The 18242-nt window shown below is 47.3% G+C and overlaps 1 protein-coding gene across 1 annotated transcript; it reads right to left on the bottom strand.

The window, feature by feature from the left end:
• Window positions 1–2967: 2967 nt before the first annotated feature.
• On the bottom strand, window positions 2968–7810 carry LOC117061499 (zinc finger protein OZF-like). The gene is made up of 7 exons (XM_033174336.1): window positions 7735–7810; window positions 6767–6945; window positions 6370–6451; window positions 6002–6081; window positions 5167–5293; window positions 4295–4501; window positions 2968–4204 (listed from the first exon to the last, which is right to left on the bottom strand). Exons 1-7 carry the CDS (start codon window positions 7808–7810, stop codon window positions 3621–3623), a joined length of 1335 nt encoding a protein of 444 aa, XP_033030227.1. The 3' UTR covers window positions 2968–3620.
• Window positions 7811–18242: the final 10432 nt, after the last annotated feature.

Below are 18242 nucleotides of genomic sequence, written 5' to 3' on the forward strand. Positions count from 1 at the left end.
TGTGCCCGCCTGGAAGCAGACTCAGAGCCAAAGGTCAGTCATAAGACTCGTGAACCCAGGAACAACCTCATCACCAGGGTGAAGTGGAAGGAGGAGATCTTCTGGGGAGGATGAGACACTGTTTGCCTTTCTGGGGCCGGTCAGGTCTCTGTTGTCACTGCAGCTGAAAGGAGCCTTCCAGAGGAAAGGAAGGAGCTGGATTTTGGGGGCTTGGGGTGGGGGGGGGGTGGAGGTAGGAGGCCAATGATTTTTTATTTTTTTTTATCTCCAAGAGGCCTCCAATGCTGTCTGGAGTTGGGGTGTGTGGGTGGGGAGACCCACAGCTGTGCAGAAACTGTCCCAAACAGCTACTTCTGGCTAGATAAAACAGCATTGTGGGTCGTGGGGGTGGAGTTTGGGGGTGGCTACTGGCTCTTTTTTTTTAGGAGTCGGATCGTCATGGGCCTAAGATGGTTTCTTACAGGAACAAATTCTACAACGGTTGTTACACGCATCCAAAAAGAGGGAGTCACTTCCTCTTCATAGAAAGAATCTATTGAAATATATAAATCTATTTATACAAATGAGATATATGTAGTTATTTGTAAGAGAGAGAGAGTCATGGAGCTATTTTGCACTTTGTCGGAAATAAGTTGGATTCAAAAATTGCTATCGGAGCCAAAAAGAAAAACGGGAGGAGGAAGCAAATACAAGATGTTGCAGGCATCTTTCCTTTCGCTCTTTCCTTCCTTCCTAAATTCTACTGTGCCCAGTGTGGCAATTCCCACTCCATTCTCTGAAATGAGTCACTGATATTTCTGCAATGGGAGTGGGGTGGGGAGCTTGTTTAAATTGGGGAACTAACCAAAGCTGGCCCAAAATGTTTTACTGTCTTGAGCAAAGGGTGATTCCATCAATTCTGCATCACAGGGGGTGGACTAGGTGTCCTCTGGTGTTCCTTCCAACTCTACCACTCTGTGATTCCATGAACAAAAGCCAAGAGGAAGGGCAGTTGACCCTTTCTTCAATGCTGGCAAGGGGTCACAGCGAGGAGCGCAGTCTAGTTTAGGGGCTGCAAGACATGGATGGCTGTCTGGCACATACCCCGTTCGGCTCTCCAACAGGTGATGTTGGAGAATCCCAATGAAAACGCCCCCTTATGTCCGGAACAAAAATCAATCTGGCAAATACGATTGAGATTCACTGTTGCTACATTTATGTAGATTATGCCCTTCCCAGTTCACATTACTTTTTCTTGTATTAATGCAAACAGGGTGGGATAACAATGTCACCGATTAATTACATAGATTATGTTAATTCCTCCCTGGTGAAATGAATTCTGCGGTTCCTGCATCACAGGGGGTTGGACTGGATGACCCTCTGGGTCCCTTCTATGATTCCGTGTAATAGATACAAGCCAGCATGGAAAATGGTGCCTTCTTACCTCTGGCTCGCTAAGCTGTTGCCCAAGGCATCCGCCTCACACTGCCTTGGAGCAGAGCTGGCCTGTGACCCACGGATGAAATTCCAGTTACGCTGGATGATGAATCTCTCTCCCTCTGCCCTGCCACAAGTTGCACCTGAGTTTTGGAGGCAATGGCTGGCAAAGCCCAACTTTTGCAAGGAAGTGTCACCCCAGCACCATCATGCAGTTATTTTTGACTCATCCTTCAGTGCAGCGATGCAACCACACAGGGAATTGTGTCGTTATGTGGGGTCATGCCACTCCATCACCCACTGCATGTTTTCCTGGCCACAAAACAAAGGGTCCATCTGTCTGATAAGCTGTTATGTAGAGAGTTCAGATCCCGCTTCAAGAAGTGACCTGGATCAGGGGCCAATGATTGAGCCTTAGTTCCTTGTCTTTAAAATAACATTGCATTTTCTCCCTCGTCATCGAAATGTGGGAGGAAAGATCTCATCAGTTCCACGATTCCTAAACAAGTGAACTGTGGTGGTGGTGGTGTGTGTGTGTGTGAGAGAGAGAGAGAGAGATTTAGGAGGATCACAAGAATCTGATTAATTCAGGCACAATGGATTCCCACCCTAATTGGTCATTGATGAGATATAGAATACAATCAGGGGACGCTCCCAGAAGGGTTTTGATAATGGAATCAGCTTTCTGTTGTTGTTTTTCGCAGGGTCCATATGGCAATGCCATCAAAATGCCAACCGATATCCCCAAACACACATTAATTTGGATTTTCCTTTTCAGGGGGAAATCTGGTAAATTAAAAAAAACCTGTTACCAATGACCTGGTTGTGATACCTCAACCACCTGTTTACAGGATTAATCCCCCATTTAAGAGCCAGTGGTACTGTAGTGAATGCAGGACGAGGAGCTGAGAGAGACCAGGGTTCGAATCCCCACAATGGGCCATGAAACTGACTGGGTGTAACCTTGGGAGCCAGTCCCATTTCTCTCAGCCTAACCTACCTCACAGGGTTGTTGTGAGGATTAAACAAGGAGGGAGCAAACCACGTGGAGTAGAAATGCCAGAAATAAATAAATGCGTATAATAGCACCCTTTCAGAGTACAATATTTACCAAAATAATAATAATAATATCCCTGTTTGCCATTTTCCTATTAGCAAGAAAAGGCTGTGAGTATGTTTAACTAAGCATTTATTAAAAGAATCTCAACCCCTGGGGGGGGGGAAGGGGGACCTTTAGCGCTGGCTAGCTGGCTGGCAACTCAAGTAAACCATGGCATTAATTTCTCAACTATTGACGGCTGGGTGTTTGTGGGGCTGAAGGTGGTTAAACAGGCCAAATGCTTCTTGATAACGGAATTGAGCTTCGTGTTAACTTGATTTTTTGTTGTTGTTGTTGTTGTTAAAGAAAGAGATCGACTTTATTTTGTGCCTGACATAATTACGTACTGTACTTCATAAATATGAAGATTTGTATCCACCGAAGACTTTGCACTAAAAAGAAAAGGTCCAATTTGGGGGGGGGGGGACGGGACGCGAGGGGGTAATAGAGAGAGAGAGAGAGAAGGAGCTGTGTTACTTCTTCTGTTTAGAACAAAGTCATTCAATAACAATAAAAAGAAATCAGATTTTAAAGTGTGTGTCGTTTTAATCGATGGCGATGTGGTCAATCCACTCCCAATTTAGCTGCAATTCCTGCACTGCAGCCGGGGGTGGACTAGATGCCTCTGGGAGCCCCTTCCAACTCCACAGTTCTGTGATTCTGTAATTCTACACACGCATCTTCATTCAGTGACCAACAGGTGCAAAACCAGGAGTATTTTGAGTGTACTGATCCCTCTTCTCTCCAGGGAGAGGAGTAAAAAGGGTGATTTGCCTAAAACTCTCCCTTTCTCTCTCCTGACCAGAGCACCTAGGGAAATGCAACTGGATGGCACTGGTTGACAACGACCTCACCAGGGTTGCCAAACCACTTGTGACCCTCTTCCCCAATGGAACGTCAAAAAAGTAATCCAAATTGCACTTTGTACATCTGGGTCTGCAATGTGAAGATATGTTAGGCACCGAGTTATTGGTGCACTCCATGGTCCTGAGAGAGGAGGAGGACTTCTTTGCTGGGTAGTCAAAGGACATGAACACAGTTGCAATCCCCACCCACCTACAGTTTAATTAAAGTCTCATAAATTTAAATATGTACACAGCCACTGCTATGGTTTCCCCCCATTGTGAGTTCTTTGATGGGCTGCGAGATTGTCGCTACGACTGAAGCGCTTGCCACATTCAAAGCAGTGGTACGGTTTCTCCCCGCTGTGAATTCTTTGGTGGAAAGTGAGAGTGTGCCTGTGACTGAAGCTCTTCCCACACTCCAGGCACAGGTATGGCTTCTCTCCGCTGTGAGTTCTTTGATGGGTAGTGAGATGGGTGCTCTGGCTGAAGCGCTTTCCACACTGCTGGCACTGAAACGGTTTCTCCCCGGTGTGGATTCTCTGATGGGCTGCAAGGTTGGCCCTGTGACTGAAGCTCTTTCCACATGCCAAGCAACGAAATGGTTTCTCCCCGCTGTGAGTTCTCTGGTGGGATGTGAGATAAGTGCTCTCGCTGAAGCTCTTCCCACATTCCAAGCACTGGTGGGGTTTCTCCCCCTTATGAATCCTTTGATGGGAAGTGAGCCATTTCTTCCCGGCGAAGCTCCTTCCGCATTCCAAGCACTGATGCGGTTTCTCCTCTGTGTGAACTCTTTGATGGGAAGTGAGGGTGCGCCTGTATCTGAAACTCTTTCCACATTCCAAACACATGTATGGGTTCTCTCCGCTGTGAGTTCTTTGATGGGTAGTGAGATGGGCGCTCTGGCTGAAGCTCTTTCCACACTCCTGGCATTGAAAGGGTTTCTCCCCGGTATGAATTCTTTGATGGGTTGCGAGGTTGGCTTTGTGACTGAAGCTCTTTCCACATGCCAAGCACCGATATTGTTTCTCTCCTCTGCGAGTTCTGTCCTGGGAAGTGAGACGGAACTTCCGAAATAAACTCTCTCCACGCCCCAAATATTTGTGTACCTTCTCCACTGTGTGGATTTCTAACATTTCACCACCTACAATGAAGAGAAAAACAGATTAGATCCTCAGGAATCCCCCAATTATTGAGAAATGGGAATGAAAGATTGTTATAGACAAAGAACTGAAGAGATTTAGATGTCAGACTTCATGGTCTTCATTGACCAGTAATCACAGGCCTATTTATGGGAACCTCAGATCCAAAAAGCCTGACTCTTCTCTGGGAGAGATTTTTTGGGCTCAATCATGGGATCCACTTCATCTCTAAGGTCAGTAATCTCTTTGGTCAACTGAAATTGCGTACCAGCAAAAACAAAAGAACCTGACAGAAGCTCCTTCCACTTTTTTAAGAACTTTGAAGCGTACAGTAAAAAGCCCTTATCAGTTCAGACTAGCCAGACTATCTTCTGCAAAGTTTAATTCTGGATTGTTTTATTTGACTTTTAATGTAGGTTGCAAACTACAGTAATTTGAGATTCTTTTCTTAAAAATATACAGTGGTATAGAAATGAAGCGCATGATAGTAATAAGAAGAACTGGAGAAAGAATATTCAAAGACCAAACAGGAGATAGCTTGGGGAGGGCTAGAATCCCAGAGGCGGGAGCTGGTGCTGTTGAGCTCCATCCAAATACGGAAGGTAGGTCACAGAGAGATAGGCACTGAATCTTAAAACAGATACTCTGATCCGACAGGGAGCCTTACTGAGAGAGTCCATGATCCCACGATTCTCCGCCATGACTTCCTTATGCAGAGCTCTCTGGTCAGGATCCAGCAATGCCCACTCCTCGTCTGTGAAAGAAACGGCGACGTCTTCAAAGCACACTGAACCCTAAGAGAGAAAAGGAAATGTCCTTCACTCAGACAGCATAAAGGTGATCTACTGCCCTTTGCTCTGTGGTTTTCTGCCACTTTGTTACTTTTAAGGGATTGTTCTCCTGCACATTTTAAGTATGGGTGCTTATTTTAACGTATAAAATGAATTCTTGTCTTGTGTCTTTTAATGATGGGTATTAATCTTGGTTCAAACGGGCAGAGGTCCACACTGTGGTCCTCGTGTCTTTCTGCCTGCGCAAAGCATTCCAGTCTGCTGGAAAGAACGATCCCCTCTGTCCTCTCCCTGGACGCTGTTCTTGGAGGGACCCCCCTGATGCCCTCAAGCAAACTTCAAGGGGCGAATGGGGACATTAGAAGAGAGAAGGGGGAGGGGAAGCCCTGCTGTGAAACTGATGGGGCAGGTTAGGTGAATCCTGGCCAGTGCTCTTCATGGTTTGTCAACTGCTTAGAAGCCTATTTTAGCATTCAGCGACAACTTTATAAAGAAAGCAGCAACAATGGAGCGACATTCAGAAGGTTAGCTGAGGTGAGGCAACAGTTCCTTATTCTCAGCACAGAAACCATCCGGAATCGCCTTTCCAGCTTTTGTGAAGGGCAACGTGGACAGAAGCAAAGTGAAGCAGGAATGAGACTCATTGGGGCCTAGAGGCTCCTGGCTGCCCCACCCCTCTGCCTCTTGACCCACAGGGCCCCTTCCTCCTACCTGATCTGCTTCCACAGCCACCGCTTCCCCTCTGACACCATGAAAAGATGGGTGAGGTTTTGCCAAAGTCTTTCTGTCACCTGCAGGAGACAAAGATAAGGTCTAGCAATGCACCTCTTACTACAGATGGGCGTTAGAAAAAGCCTCACTTGCAGGGTGCATTTGCACATCTGCACCCATTTCGCAGCTCAGTTGTGTACATATTCTAAATCACCCTGAGACCTCCGGGTATAGGGTGGTATATAAATTCAATACATGAAATATACATCTCTCCTCCTTGGGGCTCTTGGCTTCAATTGTCTTCCCCCAAAAGATTCAAAGAACCCACAGAATGTGACCAAACAGAGACAAACCTCATTCCTCCTTACCCAGTGGCCTCTCTCTGCTGTCCAACCGAGTCCTCTCTGCCTCAGAGGATCCTGAGCCCATCCCTGCAAACAGATCCTTTCCCTGAAATCACAGAATCATAGAATGGGGTCAGCAAATCCACCCTCCTGCAATGCAGGAATCTCAACAGAAAGTCCAAACAGAAAACGGGGTGAAGGATTAGAAAAGGAACAGCAAATGAAAAACTGTTAGGGTTATCGTATAACACTCCTTGGATTATTTCCTATAAATAATTTGGGGACACTCTCCCTCATGTTGGGAGCCCCTTGGGAGTATCCAGAGGAAAGTCTATCTCACCTGCTCCTCTGCCTGACTCAGGAGGAAACCTTCAGCCAGGGCCACCGCCTGGGAACTGGTCTCCGCTCCACATTCCCTCACCCAGCTCTCCATCTCCACTGGAAGGATAGCCAGGAACTGCTCCATAATCACCAGGTCCAACATCTGAGCTTTCGTGTGCCTTTCTGGCTTTAGCCATTGATGGTCAAAGCGGAAGAGTTGGCTGCAAACCTCTCGGGGTCCTTTGGTCTCCTGGACGCAGAACTGCCTGAACTGCACCTCTGAGCGGAGGGTGTCCTCCTCACCCAGGATCTTCTGCACAGAGTTTTCCCAGAATCCCCCACTGCTCCCAGTTTTGATGCCATGGTCTCTTCCTGCTTCAGGGCAAGCTGAGGCTCGCTCATCCATCTCTGTTCTCACGAAACCACCAAGCATTCAGAAAGAATCCTTTTTTTCTCCTGCCATGCTCTGTCTGTTCAAATTACAGCAGCTAGAAAATCCTGCAAAGCAAATGCATTACTCAGTTATAAAATGGACACACTGGGGAAAAGAAAAATGTTCCCTGATCAAGCGTGGATGAGGCCTGCTAGGACTGACTCAAGCTTATCCTTCAACTAATAATAATAATAATAATAATAATAATAATAATAATAATAATAATAATAATTTTATTTATACCCCGCCCTTCCCAGCCAGAAAACCGGGCTCAGGGCGGCTAACATCAATTAAAATCACAGCAAGAAACATAAAAACGATCAATTTAAAATAACAGATTAAAATATAAATTTAAAAATTCAATTAAAACTGCAGGTCTCAATTTCAAAAATAACCCACCAATAAAAGATGAAGCATAAATATTAAACAGAAACTAGGGTTACTCCTGGATCCAAGAGTGTCACGTGAGGCTCAGGTGGCCTTGGTGACTCACAGTGCCCATTTCTAGCTCTGGCTTGTTTGCCAGTCCTAGTCTACACTCTGCATCCCATGGGATTATTACAGTGTTCCCTATGCAGAGCTGCCTTTGAAGAAGACTCAGAAACCGGTTTAAAACACAGCGGCCAGATTCCTACCTGGGTTCCCCTCCATTTCACAGTTCCCTTTAAAGACAGTCATTTTCCTCTCCAAGGAGCTCAAGGTATTATCCATGGATCTACCCATGCTCATGCAATTCTCACAAAAACCCTTAAGAACACATTCAGCTCTTTTAAACACAGCTGCATGGCTTGTCAGATTGTTTGCAAGTGCAATTTGCCATTCGCTTAGGCCCCCAAATATCCGAAGAGCCTCCTCCTTCCCTACATTCCCTCTTGGTGTTCAGGTGGGCAGAGGGTTGGCCACCCTCTGATTTTTGGTTTGCCACCCTGGTGGCGGTTCCTCACTTGGGGAATCTCCTCCCCACAGAGGCGCCCCTGGCACCCCCACCACCCCACCCCACTTGCAGAGACCCACCCCCATTCCTGCCACTGCCACTGGCTTTCATTCGTTCCGAGACGGAAATTCCAAGTGCCCTGGGGAATGGATGCAGCAGCCGCAGCTTCCAGTATTATTGCAGGGGTTGGACTAGAGGACCTCGTGTGTCCCCTCCAACCCTGCAGCTCTGTCATTCTGAAGGTGGGTGAAGGACCCCCAGGAGGAGCGCCCCGTGTCCCCCTCCCCTGACACCCCACAACCTCTGCTCCAAAGCACCCCCCCCCAAAGCACCCCAAAAGGGGAGCCTCACCCCGGAAGCGCCATGGAGGAAAAAGGAGACAGGCACAACTGTCCCTGGCAGGAAGTGACGTGTGGGAGGTGCTTTCGCCCGCTTCTTCTCGTCATTTCCTGTCCTCCGCAGGTGCCATTTCAGGAGAGGCGGGAAGAGGCGTCGTGTTGCTTAGCGACGTGACGCCAAGACACCAAAAAGCGCCATCTTGGAAGAGGGCGGAAAGCGGCCGAAAGGGATGGGGCCGCTCTGCTGGACGAGGGCACGCGGCTAGGAAGTGAGCGAGTGGCGCCGCCTTAGGAGAGGCACCGGGGGCAGAAGAAGCGCGGGAAGCGGGTGGAGAAAGCACCGCCGCCACGGTGGGCCGAGGCGAAGGCGTCATCATTGGAGAGCCGCCGCCATCTTGGACGAGGGCACCATTTTAGGAGGGGCCCCAAGGGCGAGAAGTGACGCGCCCGTCGCTCGGATGAGGCACCGCTGATTGGACGGAGGGCGGAGGGCGGGCGGAAGTGCCCCTTCCGCCATGCTAGAAGAGGGCAGGTTGAGTCGCCTACAAAAGCCGGGCGGAGGCGGCGATTGTCTCTCTCCTCTGCAAGTGTTGCCTCCCGGGCGCCTTGGGCTGAGCAGGGTGGGAAAGGCCTTCGGGGGACCGGCGGAGCGGCCATTTCGCGGTAGAGTCTCTCACGGGGCGCCCTCTCTGCCCGGGAGCCCGGGACTTCGGGTGGACTGCCTCGGCAGCGGGAGGCTCCACCAGGAAGCAGCAGAAGGGGGTTAAAAGGCGGGGTTTTGGGGCGGTTGCAGAGAGAGCAGGGAGCGCTCGACTTGCCAAGGGTTAAAAAGGCACTGAGCAGGATTCCTAGAAAGGGCGGGGGGGGTAAAGAGGGGGGAAGTCCTCCAGAGCAGAAGCAACCCCCCCCCCCGCCCTCCGCCACAGTTGCCTCGTGGGATCTGCGGAGTCTCCTCTCTTTCTAGGGAGAAGGAGATCCCTTAAGGTGCCTGCACATTTTGCATGGGAACTTTGCTTCCAGGGGGCCTCGAGGCTCACTTCTTGTTCTTTCATTTTCTTTCTTTAAAGAAAGCTCAGAATCAGGGCTTTGGTGCAGTCCAGGCCAGGTTCCTAGCAGGCCTCATCCACGCTTGATCAGGGGACATTTTTCTTTTCTCCAGACAGTGTGTCCATTTTATAACTGAGTAATGCATTTGCTTTGCAGGATTTTTTAGCTGCTCTAATTTGGACAGACAGAGCATGGCAGGAGAAAAAAAGGATTCTTTCTGAATGCTTGGTGGTTTCGTGAGAACAGAGATGGATGAGCGAGCCTCAGCTGGCCCTGAAGCAGGAAGAGGCCATGGCGTCAAAACTGGGAGCAGTGGGGGATTCTGGGAAAACTCTGTGCAGAAGATCCTGGGTGAGGAGGACACCCTCCGCTCAGAGGTGCAGAGCCAGCAGTTGAGGCAGTTCTGCTGTCAGGAGACCAAAGGACCCCGAGAGATCTGCAGCCGGCTCTTCCGCTTTGACCATCAATGGCTAAAGCCAGAAAGGCATACGAAAGCTCAGATGTTGGACCTGGTTGTTATGGAGCAGTTCCTGGCTGTCCTTCCAGTGGAGATGGAGAGCTGGGTGAGGGAATGTGGAGCGGAGACCTGTTCCCAGGCAGTGGCCCTGGCCGAAGGTTTCCTCCTGAGTCAGCAGGCAGAGGAGCAGGTGAGAGAGACTTTCCTCTGGATACTCCCAAGGGGCTCCCAACATGAGGGAGAGTGTCCCCAAATTATTCATAGGAAATAATCCAAGGAGTGTTATATGATAACCGTAACATTTTTTCATTTGCTGTTCCTTTTCTAATCCTTCACCCCGTTTTCTGTTTGGACTTTCTGTTGAGATTCCTGCATTGCAGGAGGGTGGATTTGCTGACCCCATTCTATGATTCTGTGATTTCAGGGAAAGGATCTGTTTGCAGGTATGGGCTCAGGATCCTCTGAGGCAGAGAGGACTCGGTTGGACAGCAGAGAGAGGCCACTAGGTAAGGAGGAATGAGGTTTGTCTCTGTTTGGTCACATTCTGTGGGTTCTTTGAATCTTTGGGGGAAGACAATTGAAGCCAAGAGCCCCAAGGAGGAGAGGTGTATATTTCATGTATTGAATTTATATACCACCCTATACCCGGAGGTCTCAGGGTGATTTACGATATGTACACAACTGAGCTACGAAATGGGTACAGATGTCCAGCAAGTGAGGCTTTCTCTAACGCCCATCTGTAGTAAGAGGTGCATTGCTAGACCTTACCTTTGTCTCCTGCAGGTGACAGAAAGACTTTGGCAAAACCTCACCCATCTTTTCATGGTGTCAGAGGGGAAGCGGTGGCTGTGGAAGCAGATCAGGTAGGAGGAAGGAGCCGTGTGGGTCAAGAGGCAGAGGGGTGGGGCAGCCAGGAGCCTCTGGGCCCCAATGAGTCTCATTCCTGCTTCACTTGGCTTCTGTCCACGTTGCCCTTCACAAAAGCTGGAAAGGCCATTCCGGGTGGTTTCTGTGCTGAGAATAAGGAACAGTTGCCTCACCTCAGCTAACCTTCTGAATGTCGCTCCATTGTTGCTGCTTTCTTTATAAAGTTGTCGCTGAATGCTGAAATAGGCTTCTAAGCAGTTGACAAACCATGAAGAGCACTGGCCAGGATTCACCTAACCTGCCCCATCAGTTTCACAGCAGGGCTTCCCCTCCCCCTTCTCTCTTCTAATGTCCCCATTCGCCCCTTGAAGTTTGCTTGAGGGCATCAGGGGGGTTCCTCCAAGAACAGCGTCCAGGGAGAGGACAGAGAGGATCCTTCTCTCCAGCAGACTGGAATGCTTTGCGCAGGCAGAAAGACACGAGGACCACAGTGTGGACCTCTGCCCGTTTGAACTATGCGTAATACCCAAACAAACCACCAAATAAGGGCGAAACAGGGAGAATATATTCTGGAAATCCTTGTTCCTTCTTGTATCTTCTCATGGAACTACTACATTCCACGTATTTTGCTCGTGTCTAGTATTCCTATGCATGGAACATTACTGAACTTTATGAATTATTATCACTCCTCCATGCATTGATTATTTTGGGCCTCTTTCTACACATGTGAAGTAGACCTGTATATATTTTATTTTGTAATCCTTGTTTAGCATTTAGTTGAATTTCATACCCTGTTTGATGGCAGTGACATAAAACAAGATATTATATTTATGATACTCAGCAGGCTACGTTTGTTGTGGTTTGTGCTACTATGAGTAATTTGTTGTTGTTCAGTCGTTCAGTCGTGTCCGCCTCTTCGTGACCCCATGGACCAGAGCACGCCAGGCACGCCTATCCTTCACTGCCTCTCGCAGTTTGGCCAAACTCATGTTAGTAGCTTCAAGAACACTGTCCAACCATCTCATCCTCTGTCGTCCCCTTCTCCTTGTGCCCTCCATCTTTCCCAACATCAGGGTATTTTCTAGGGAGTCTTCTCTTCTCATGAGGTGGCCAAAGTACTGGAGCCTCAACTTCAGGATCTGTCCTTCTAGTGAGCACTCAGGGCTGATTTCTTTGAGAATGGATAGGTTTGATCTTCTTGCAGTCCATGGGACTCTCAAGAGTCTCCTCCAGCACCATAATTCAAAAGCATCAATTCTTCGGCGATCAGCCTTCTTTATGGTCCAGCTCTCACTTCCGTACATTACTACTGGGAAAACCATAGCTTTAACTATACGGACCTTTGTCGGCAAGGTGATGTCTTTGCTTTTTAAGATGCTGTCTAGGTTTGTCATTGCTTTTCTCCCAAGAAGCAGGCGTCTTCTAATTTCGTGACTGCTGTCACCATCTGCAGTGATCGTGGAACCCAAAAAAGTGAAATCTCTCACTGCCTCCATTTCTTCCCCTTCTATTTGCCAGGAGGTGATGGGACCAGTGGCCATGATCTTAGTTTTTTTGATGTTGAGCTTCAGACCATATTTTGCGCTCTCCTCTTTCACCCTCATTAAAAGGTTCTTTAATTCCTCCTCACTTTCTGCCATCAAGGTAGTGTCATCAGCATATCTGAGGTTGTTGATATTTTTTCCGGCAATCTTAATTCCGGTTTGGGATTCATCCAGTCCAGCCTTTCGCATGATGAATTCTGCATATAAGTTAAATAAGCAGGGAGACAATATACAGCCTTGTCGTACTCCTTTCCCAATTTTGAACCAATCAGTTGTTCCATATCCAGTTCTAACTGTAGCTTCTTGTCCCACATAGAGATTTCTCAGGAGGCAAATGAGGTGATCCGGCACTCCCATTTCTTTAAGAACTTGCCATAGTTTGTTGTGGTCGGCACAGTCAAATGCTTTTGTGTAGTCAATGAAGCAGAAGTAGATGTTTTTTCTGGAACTCTCTAGCTTTCTCCATAATCCAGCGCATGTTTGCAATTTGGTCTCTGGTTCCTCTGCCCCTTCGAAATCCAGCTTGCACTTCTGGGAGTTCTCGGTCCACATACTGCTTAAGCCTGCCTTGTAGAATTTTAAGCATAACCTTGCTAGCGTGTGAAATGAGTGCAATTGTGCGGTAGTTGGAGCATTCTTTGGCACTGCCCTTCTTTGGGATTGGGATGTAGACTGATCTTCTCCAATCCTCTGGCCACTGCTGAGTTTTCCAAACTTGCTGGCATATTGAGTGTAGCACCTTAACAGCATCATCTTTTAAAATTTTAAATAGTTCAGCTGGAATATCATCACTTCCACTGGCCTTGTTGTTAGCCAGGCTTTCTAAGGCCCATTTGACTTCACTCTCCAGGATGTCTGGCTCAAGGTCAGCAACCACATTTCCTGGGGTGTATGAGACCTCCATATCTTTCTGGTATAATTCCTCTGTGTATTCTTGCCACCTCTTCTTGATGTCTTCTGCTTCTGTTAGGTCCTTTCCACTTTTGTCCTTAATTGTGGTAATCTTTGTACTAAATCTTCCTTTCATATCTCCAATTTTCTTGAACAAATCTCTGGTTTTCCCCATTCTGTTATTTTCCTCTATTTCTTTGCATTGGTCGTTTAGAAAGGCCCTCTTGTCTCTCCTTGCTATTCTTTGGAAATCTGCATTCAATTTCCTGTATCTTTCACGATCTCCCTCGCATTTTGCTTGCCTTCTCTCCCCCGCTATTTGTAAGGCCTCATTGGACAGCCACTTTGCTTTCTTGCATTTCTTTTTCATTGGGATGGTTTTCGTTGCTGTCTCCTGTATAATGTTACGAGCCTCCATCCACAGTTCTTCAGGCACTCTATCCACCAAATCTAAATCCTTAAACCTGTTCTTCACTTCAACTGTGTATTCATAAGTGATTTGATTTAGATTGAATCTTACTGGCCCAGTGGTTTTTCCTACTTTCTTCAGTTTAAGCTGGAATTTTGCTATAAGAAGCTGGTGATCTGAGCCACAGTCAGCTCCAGGTCTTGTTTTTGCTGAGTGTATAGAGCTTCTCCATCTTTGGCTGCAGAGAATATAATCAATCTGATTTCGATGTTGCCCATCTGGTGAAGTCCATGTGTAGAGTCGTCTCTTGTGTTGTTGGAAAAGAGTGTTTGTGATGACCAGCTTGTTCTCTTGACAGAACTCTATTAGCCTTTGCCCTGCTTCATTTTGAACTCCAAGGCCAAACTTGCCAGTTGTTCCTTTTATCTTTTGACTCCCTACTTTAGCATTCCAATCCCCTATGAGAAGAACATCCTTCTTTGGTGTCATTTCTATAAGATGTTGTAAGTCTTCATAGAACTGATCAATTTCAGTTTCTTCAGCACTGGTAGTTGGTGCATAAACTTGGATTACTGTGATGTTAAAAGGTCTGCCTTGGATTCGTATCGAGATCATTCTATCATTTTTGAAATTGCATCCCAGTACAGCTTTCGCCACTCTTTTGTTGACTATGAGGGCCACTCCATTTCTTTTACGGGATTCCTGCCCACAGTAGTAGATATGATAGTCATCCGAACTGAATTCGCCCATTCCTGTCCATTTTAGTTTACTGATGCCTAGGATGTCAATGTTTATTCTTGCCATCTCATTTTTTACCACATCCAGCTTTCCAAGGTTCATGGTTCTTACATTCCAGGTTCCTATGCAATACTTTTCTTTACAGCATTGGACTTTCCTTTCGCTTCCAGGCATATCAGCAACTGAACGTCCTTTCGGCTTTGGCCCAGCCGCTTCATCAGCTCTGGATCTACTTGTACTTGTCCTCCGCTCTTCCCCAGTAGCATGTTGGACGCCTTCCGACCTGAGGGGCTCATCTTCCAGCGTCATATCTTTTATATGCCTGTTGTCTTTGTCCATGGAGTTTTACTTTGTCCATGGACTATTACTATGATTAATACCCATCATTAAAAGACGCAAGAGGGAGAATTCATTTGATACATTAAAATAAGCATCCATACTTAAAATGTGCAGGAAAACAATCCCTTAAAAGTAACAAAGTGGCAGAAAACCACAGAGCAAAGGGCAGTAGATCACCTTTATGCTGTCTGAGTGGAGGACATTTCCTTTTCTCTCTTAGGGTTCAGTGTGCTTCGAAGACGTCGCCGTTTCTTTCACAGACGAGGAGTGGGCATTGCTGGATCCTGACCAGAGAGCTCTGCATAAGGAAGTCATGGCAGAGATTCATGCAATCATGGACTCTCTCAGTAAGGCTCCCTGTCGGATCAGAGTACACTGGTACCTCGGGTTAAGTAACCCAAACGCTTCTGCCCATGCGTGGACTGCGCACGCTGCAAAAAACACTTCCGGGTTACCGGAGCGCGTAACCTGAAAAAACGTATCCCGAAGCGGACGTAACCCGAAGTACGACTGTGTCTGTTTTAAAATTCTGTGCCTATCTCTCTGTGACCTACCTTCCGTATTTGGATGGAGCTCAACAGCACCAGTTCCCGCCTCTGGGATTCTAGCCCTCCCCAAGCTATCTCCTGTTTGGTCTTTGAATATTCTTTCTCCAGTTCTTCTTATTACTATCATGCGCTTCCTTTCTATGCCACTGTATATTTTTAAGAAAAGAATCTCAAATTACTGTAGTTTGCAGCCTACATTAAAAGTCAAATAAAACAATCCAGAATTAAACTTTACAGAAGATAGTCTGGCTAGTCTGAACTGATAAGGGCTTTTTACTGTAGGCTTCAAAGTTCTTAAGAAAGTGGAAGGAGCTTCTGTCAGGTTTTTTTGTTTTTGCTTCTATGCAATTTCAGTTGACCAAAGAGATTACTGACCTTTGAGATGAAGTGGATCCCATGATTGAGCCCAAAAAATCTCTCCCCAAAAAGAGTCAGGCTTTTCGAATCTCAGGTTCCCATAAATAGGCCTGTGATTACCTGTCAATGAAAACTATGACATCTCACGTCTAGGCCTGTGCGATATATCTCTATAGCCCCCTGGACCAGTATGAGGAGGCTCGACCAGGCTTCCTTCCTCCAGCGGGCGCTTCTCGCAGAGGGACTCAGGAGCAGCGATGCTTTCATCCACAATATACCACTGAGTGAAACCACCACCCCACTCTGCCCTCATACAACTCCGAGGGAGAAACCGCTTGTTCTTCCCTCTGCTTCCTTAATCTGCTCAACTGAGGAGTGTGCAGCAGCCCTTGCCTCAGTGGAGCAGTTAAAGGAAGCTCCAGCTTGCAAGTGCCTGGCTGAAACTGTCTCAGCTCCCAAGGTGAGAGCTGGGCCATTTTCACCCTGTGTCTCATGGGCAGAGGCCAGTGCATCCTGTTTTTTCCAACATTGCCGTATATTGCCAAATGTTTGGCTAGTCTGTTTAGCTGGCGATACGACACAATGTTGAAAAGCTGGTATTGCGCAGCCCTCTAAATCTCTTCGGTTCTTTGACTAAAACAACCTTTCATTCTCCTTGCTCAATAATTGGGTTTTCCTGAGAATCTGTTTTTCTCTTCCTTACAGGCGGAGAAATGTTAGAAATGGAGAACAAGGGAGATCACATGAAAATCCCTATAGTGGATGTGCTACATAAATATTTGGGGTGTGGAGAGAGCTGTTGTCAGAAGGTCCATCTGACTTCCCAGGAAAGAACTCACAGAGGAGAGAAACAATATCGGTGCTTGGCATGTGGAAAGAGCTTCAGTCACAGAGCCCACCTCGCAACCCATCAAAGAATTCATACCGGGGAGAAAACATTTCAATGCCAGGAGTGGGCAAAGAGCTTCAGCCAGAGCGCCCATCTCACTACCCATCAAAGAACTCACAGCGGAGAGAAGCCATGCATGTGTTTGGAATGTGGAAAGAGTTTCAGATACAGGCGCACCCTCACTTCCCATCAAAGAGTTCACGCAGAGGAGAAACCACATCAGTGCTTGGAATGCGGAAGGGGCTTCGTCCGGAAGAAATGGCTCACTTCCCATCAAAGGATTCATACAGGGGAGGTGCCATTTAGGTGCTTGGAATGTGGAAAGAACTTCCATCGGAAGGGCAGTCTCATTTCCCATCAAATAACTCACAGCGGAGAGAAACCATATCAGTGCTTGGAATGTGGAAAGAGGTTTAATGCAAACAGAAGCGTCCTTCGGCATCAGCGTATTCACCATGGGGAGAAACCGTTTCAATGCCAAGAGGGTGGAAAGAGCTTCAGTCAGAGCACCCATTTCATGTAACATCAGAGAATTCATACACGGGAGAAACCCTATTGATGCTTGGAATGTGGGAAAGGCTTCAGCTGGACTCACTTCCCATCAAAGAACCCATAGTTGCCAGAAACCATAGCATGGCTTTGTACAAATTGAATGTTTGGATACTTTGTACGTGAGGATTTCCACAGTGTTTTTTGCTTTCAGCAACTCAGCAAAGAAATTGACATTGTCTCTCAAGGCCACGGAGTTCACATCTGATATGCAGCAGTTCTTCATACTTCTAATCCAGATTTGTAAGGTGCTGGAATACCTCCTGATTGTCACATCTGGGGAGAGGGACAAGAGCAGTTTGGCAGCACTGATGAAGTTGCAGTCAGTGCTGAGCAATTTAGACACGGCCACTTCAAGGGCCTCCACGTTGTAAAATTGTGGTGCGCCTTGTTTACTACTCTTGCTGCAGAGGGTAGGACCTGAACCGCTGGCTTCAAGGTGCAAGAAAGGAGTCTCAATGTGTTCACTGTCCTGGGCGAAAATGAGGATGCCCTAAAGGATGCTGGGCCCAAAATTGCAAGTCCTCGCAGCTCCCCACCCCTGCTTAAGGGCTAAATCCATTTTTAAAATTTCTCTCTCCCACCCCACCTTTGAATCTGTTAATAAAGTGTTTTAAACTTACGTAGCGTTGTGTGGTCTGTCCCTTGCCCAAGGGGGCAGACAGAGGAGAGTGTTGTAAGCAGGATAAGAAAGCTCTAATAGCCTATATTCCTAACGCTATACGGTCGTACCTCGGAAGTCGAATGGAATCCATTCTGGAAGTCCATTTTGAAACCGAGTGCGGCTTCTGATGGGCTGCAGGAGCTTCGGCTTCCAAAAATCGTTTGGCACCCAGAACACTCACTCCCAGGTTTTGATCATTCGGGAGCCGAAACGTACGAGCTCCAAGGCGTTGGGCAACCAAGGTACGAATGTACTGTTGCTTGACTCTGTGAGGCCAAACTCTGCTGCTGTGCATGTTTAAGCGTGATTCTTTTCTTTTCCACCTCACGCATGTGGGTCACACAGATTCATATATTTAATCTCCCTCCCTGCAAGAAGTGAGGTTACAGGGAACCAGGCAGAGGGCCTTCTCGGTAGTGGCGCCTGCCCTGTGGAACGCCCTCCCAGCAGATGTTGAGGCAATAAGCAACTATTTTACTTTTAAAAGACAACTGAAGGTGGCCCTGTTTTGGGAAGTTTTTAATGTTTGATGCTGTGTTGTTTTTAACATTTGGTTGGAAGCCACCCAGAGT

This window comes from Lacerta agilis, chromosome 17, assembly GCF_009819535.1.
Source record: "Lacerta agilis isolate rLacAgi1 chromosome 17, rLacAgi1.pri, whole genome shotgun sequence".
Classification (NCBI taxonomy): Eukaryota; Metazoa; Chordata; class Lepidosauria; order Squamata; family Lacertidae; genus Lacerta; species Lacerta agilis.

Coding starts and splice junctions, on each gene's coding strand:
- LOC117061499 (XM_033174336.1), bottom strand. CDS start 7,810: ATGGATAATACCTTGAGCTCCTTGGAGAGGAAAATGACTGTCTTTAAA. Junction 6,452..6,766: donor CAGTGGAGATGGAGAGCTGG/GTGAGGGAATGT, acceptor CTGTGATTTCAG/GGAAAGGATCTGTTTGCAGG. Junction 6,082..6,369: donor CAGCAGAGAGAGGCCACTGG/GTAAGGAGGAAT, acceptor TGTCTCCTGCAG/GTGACAGAAAGACTTTGGCA.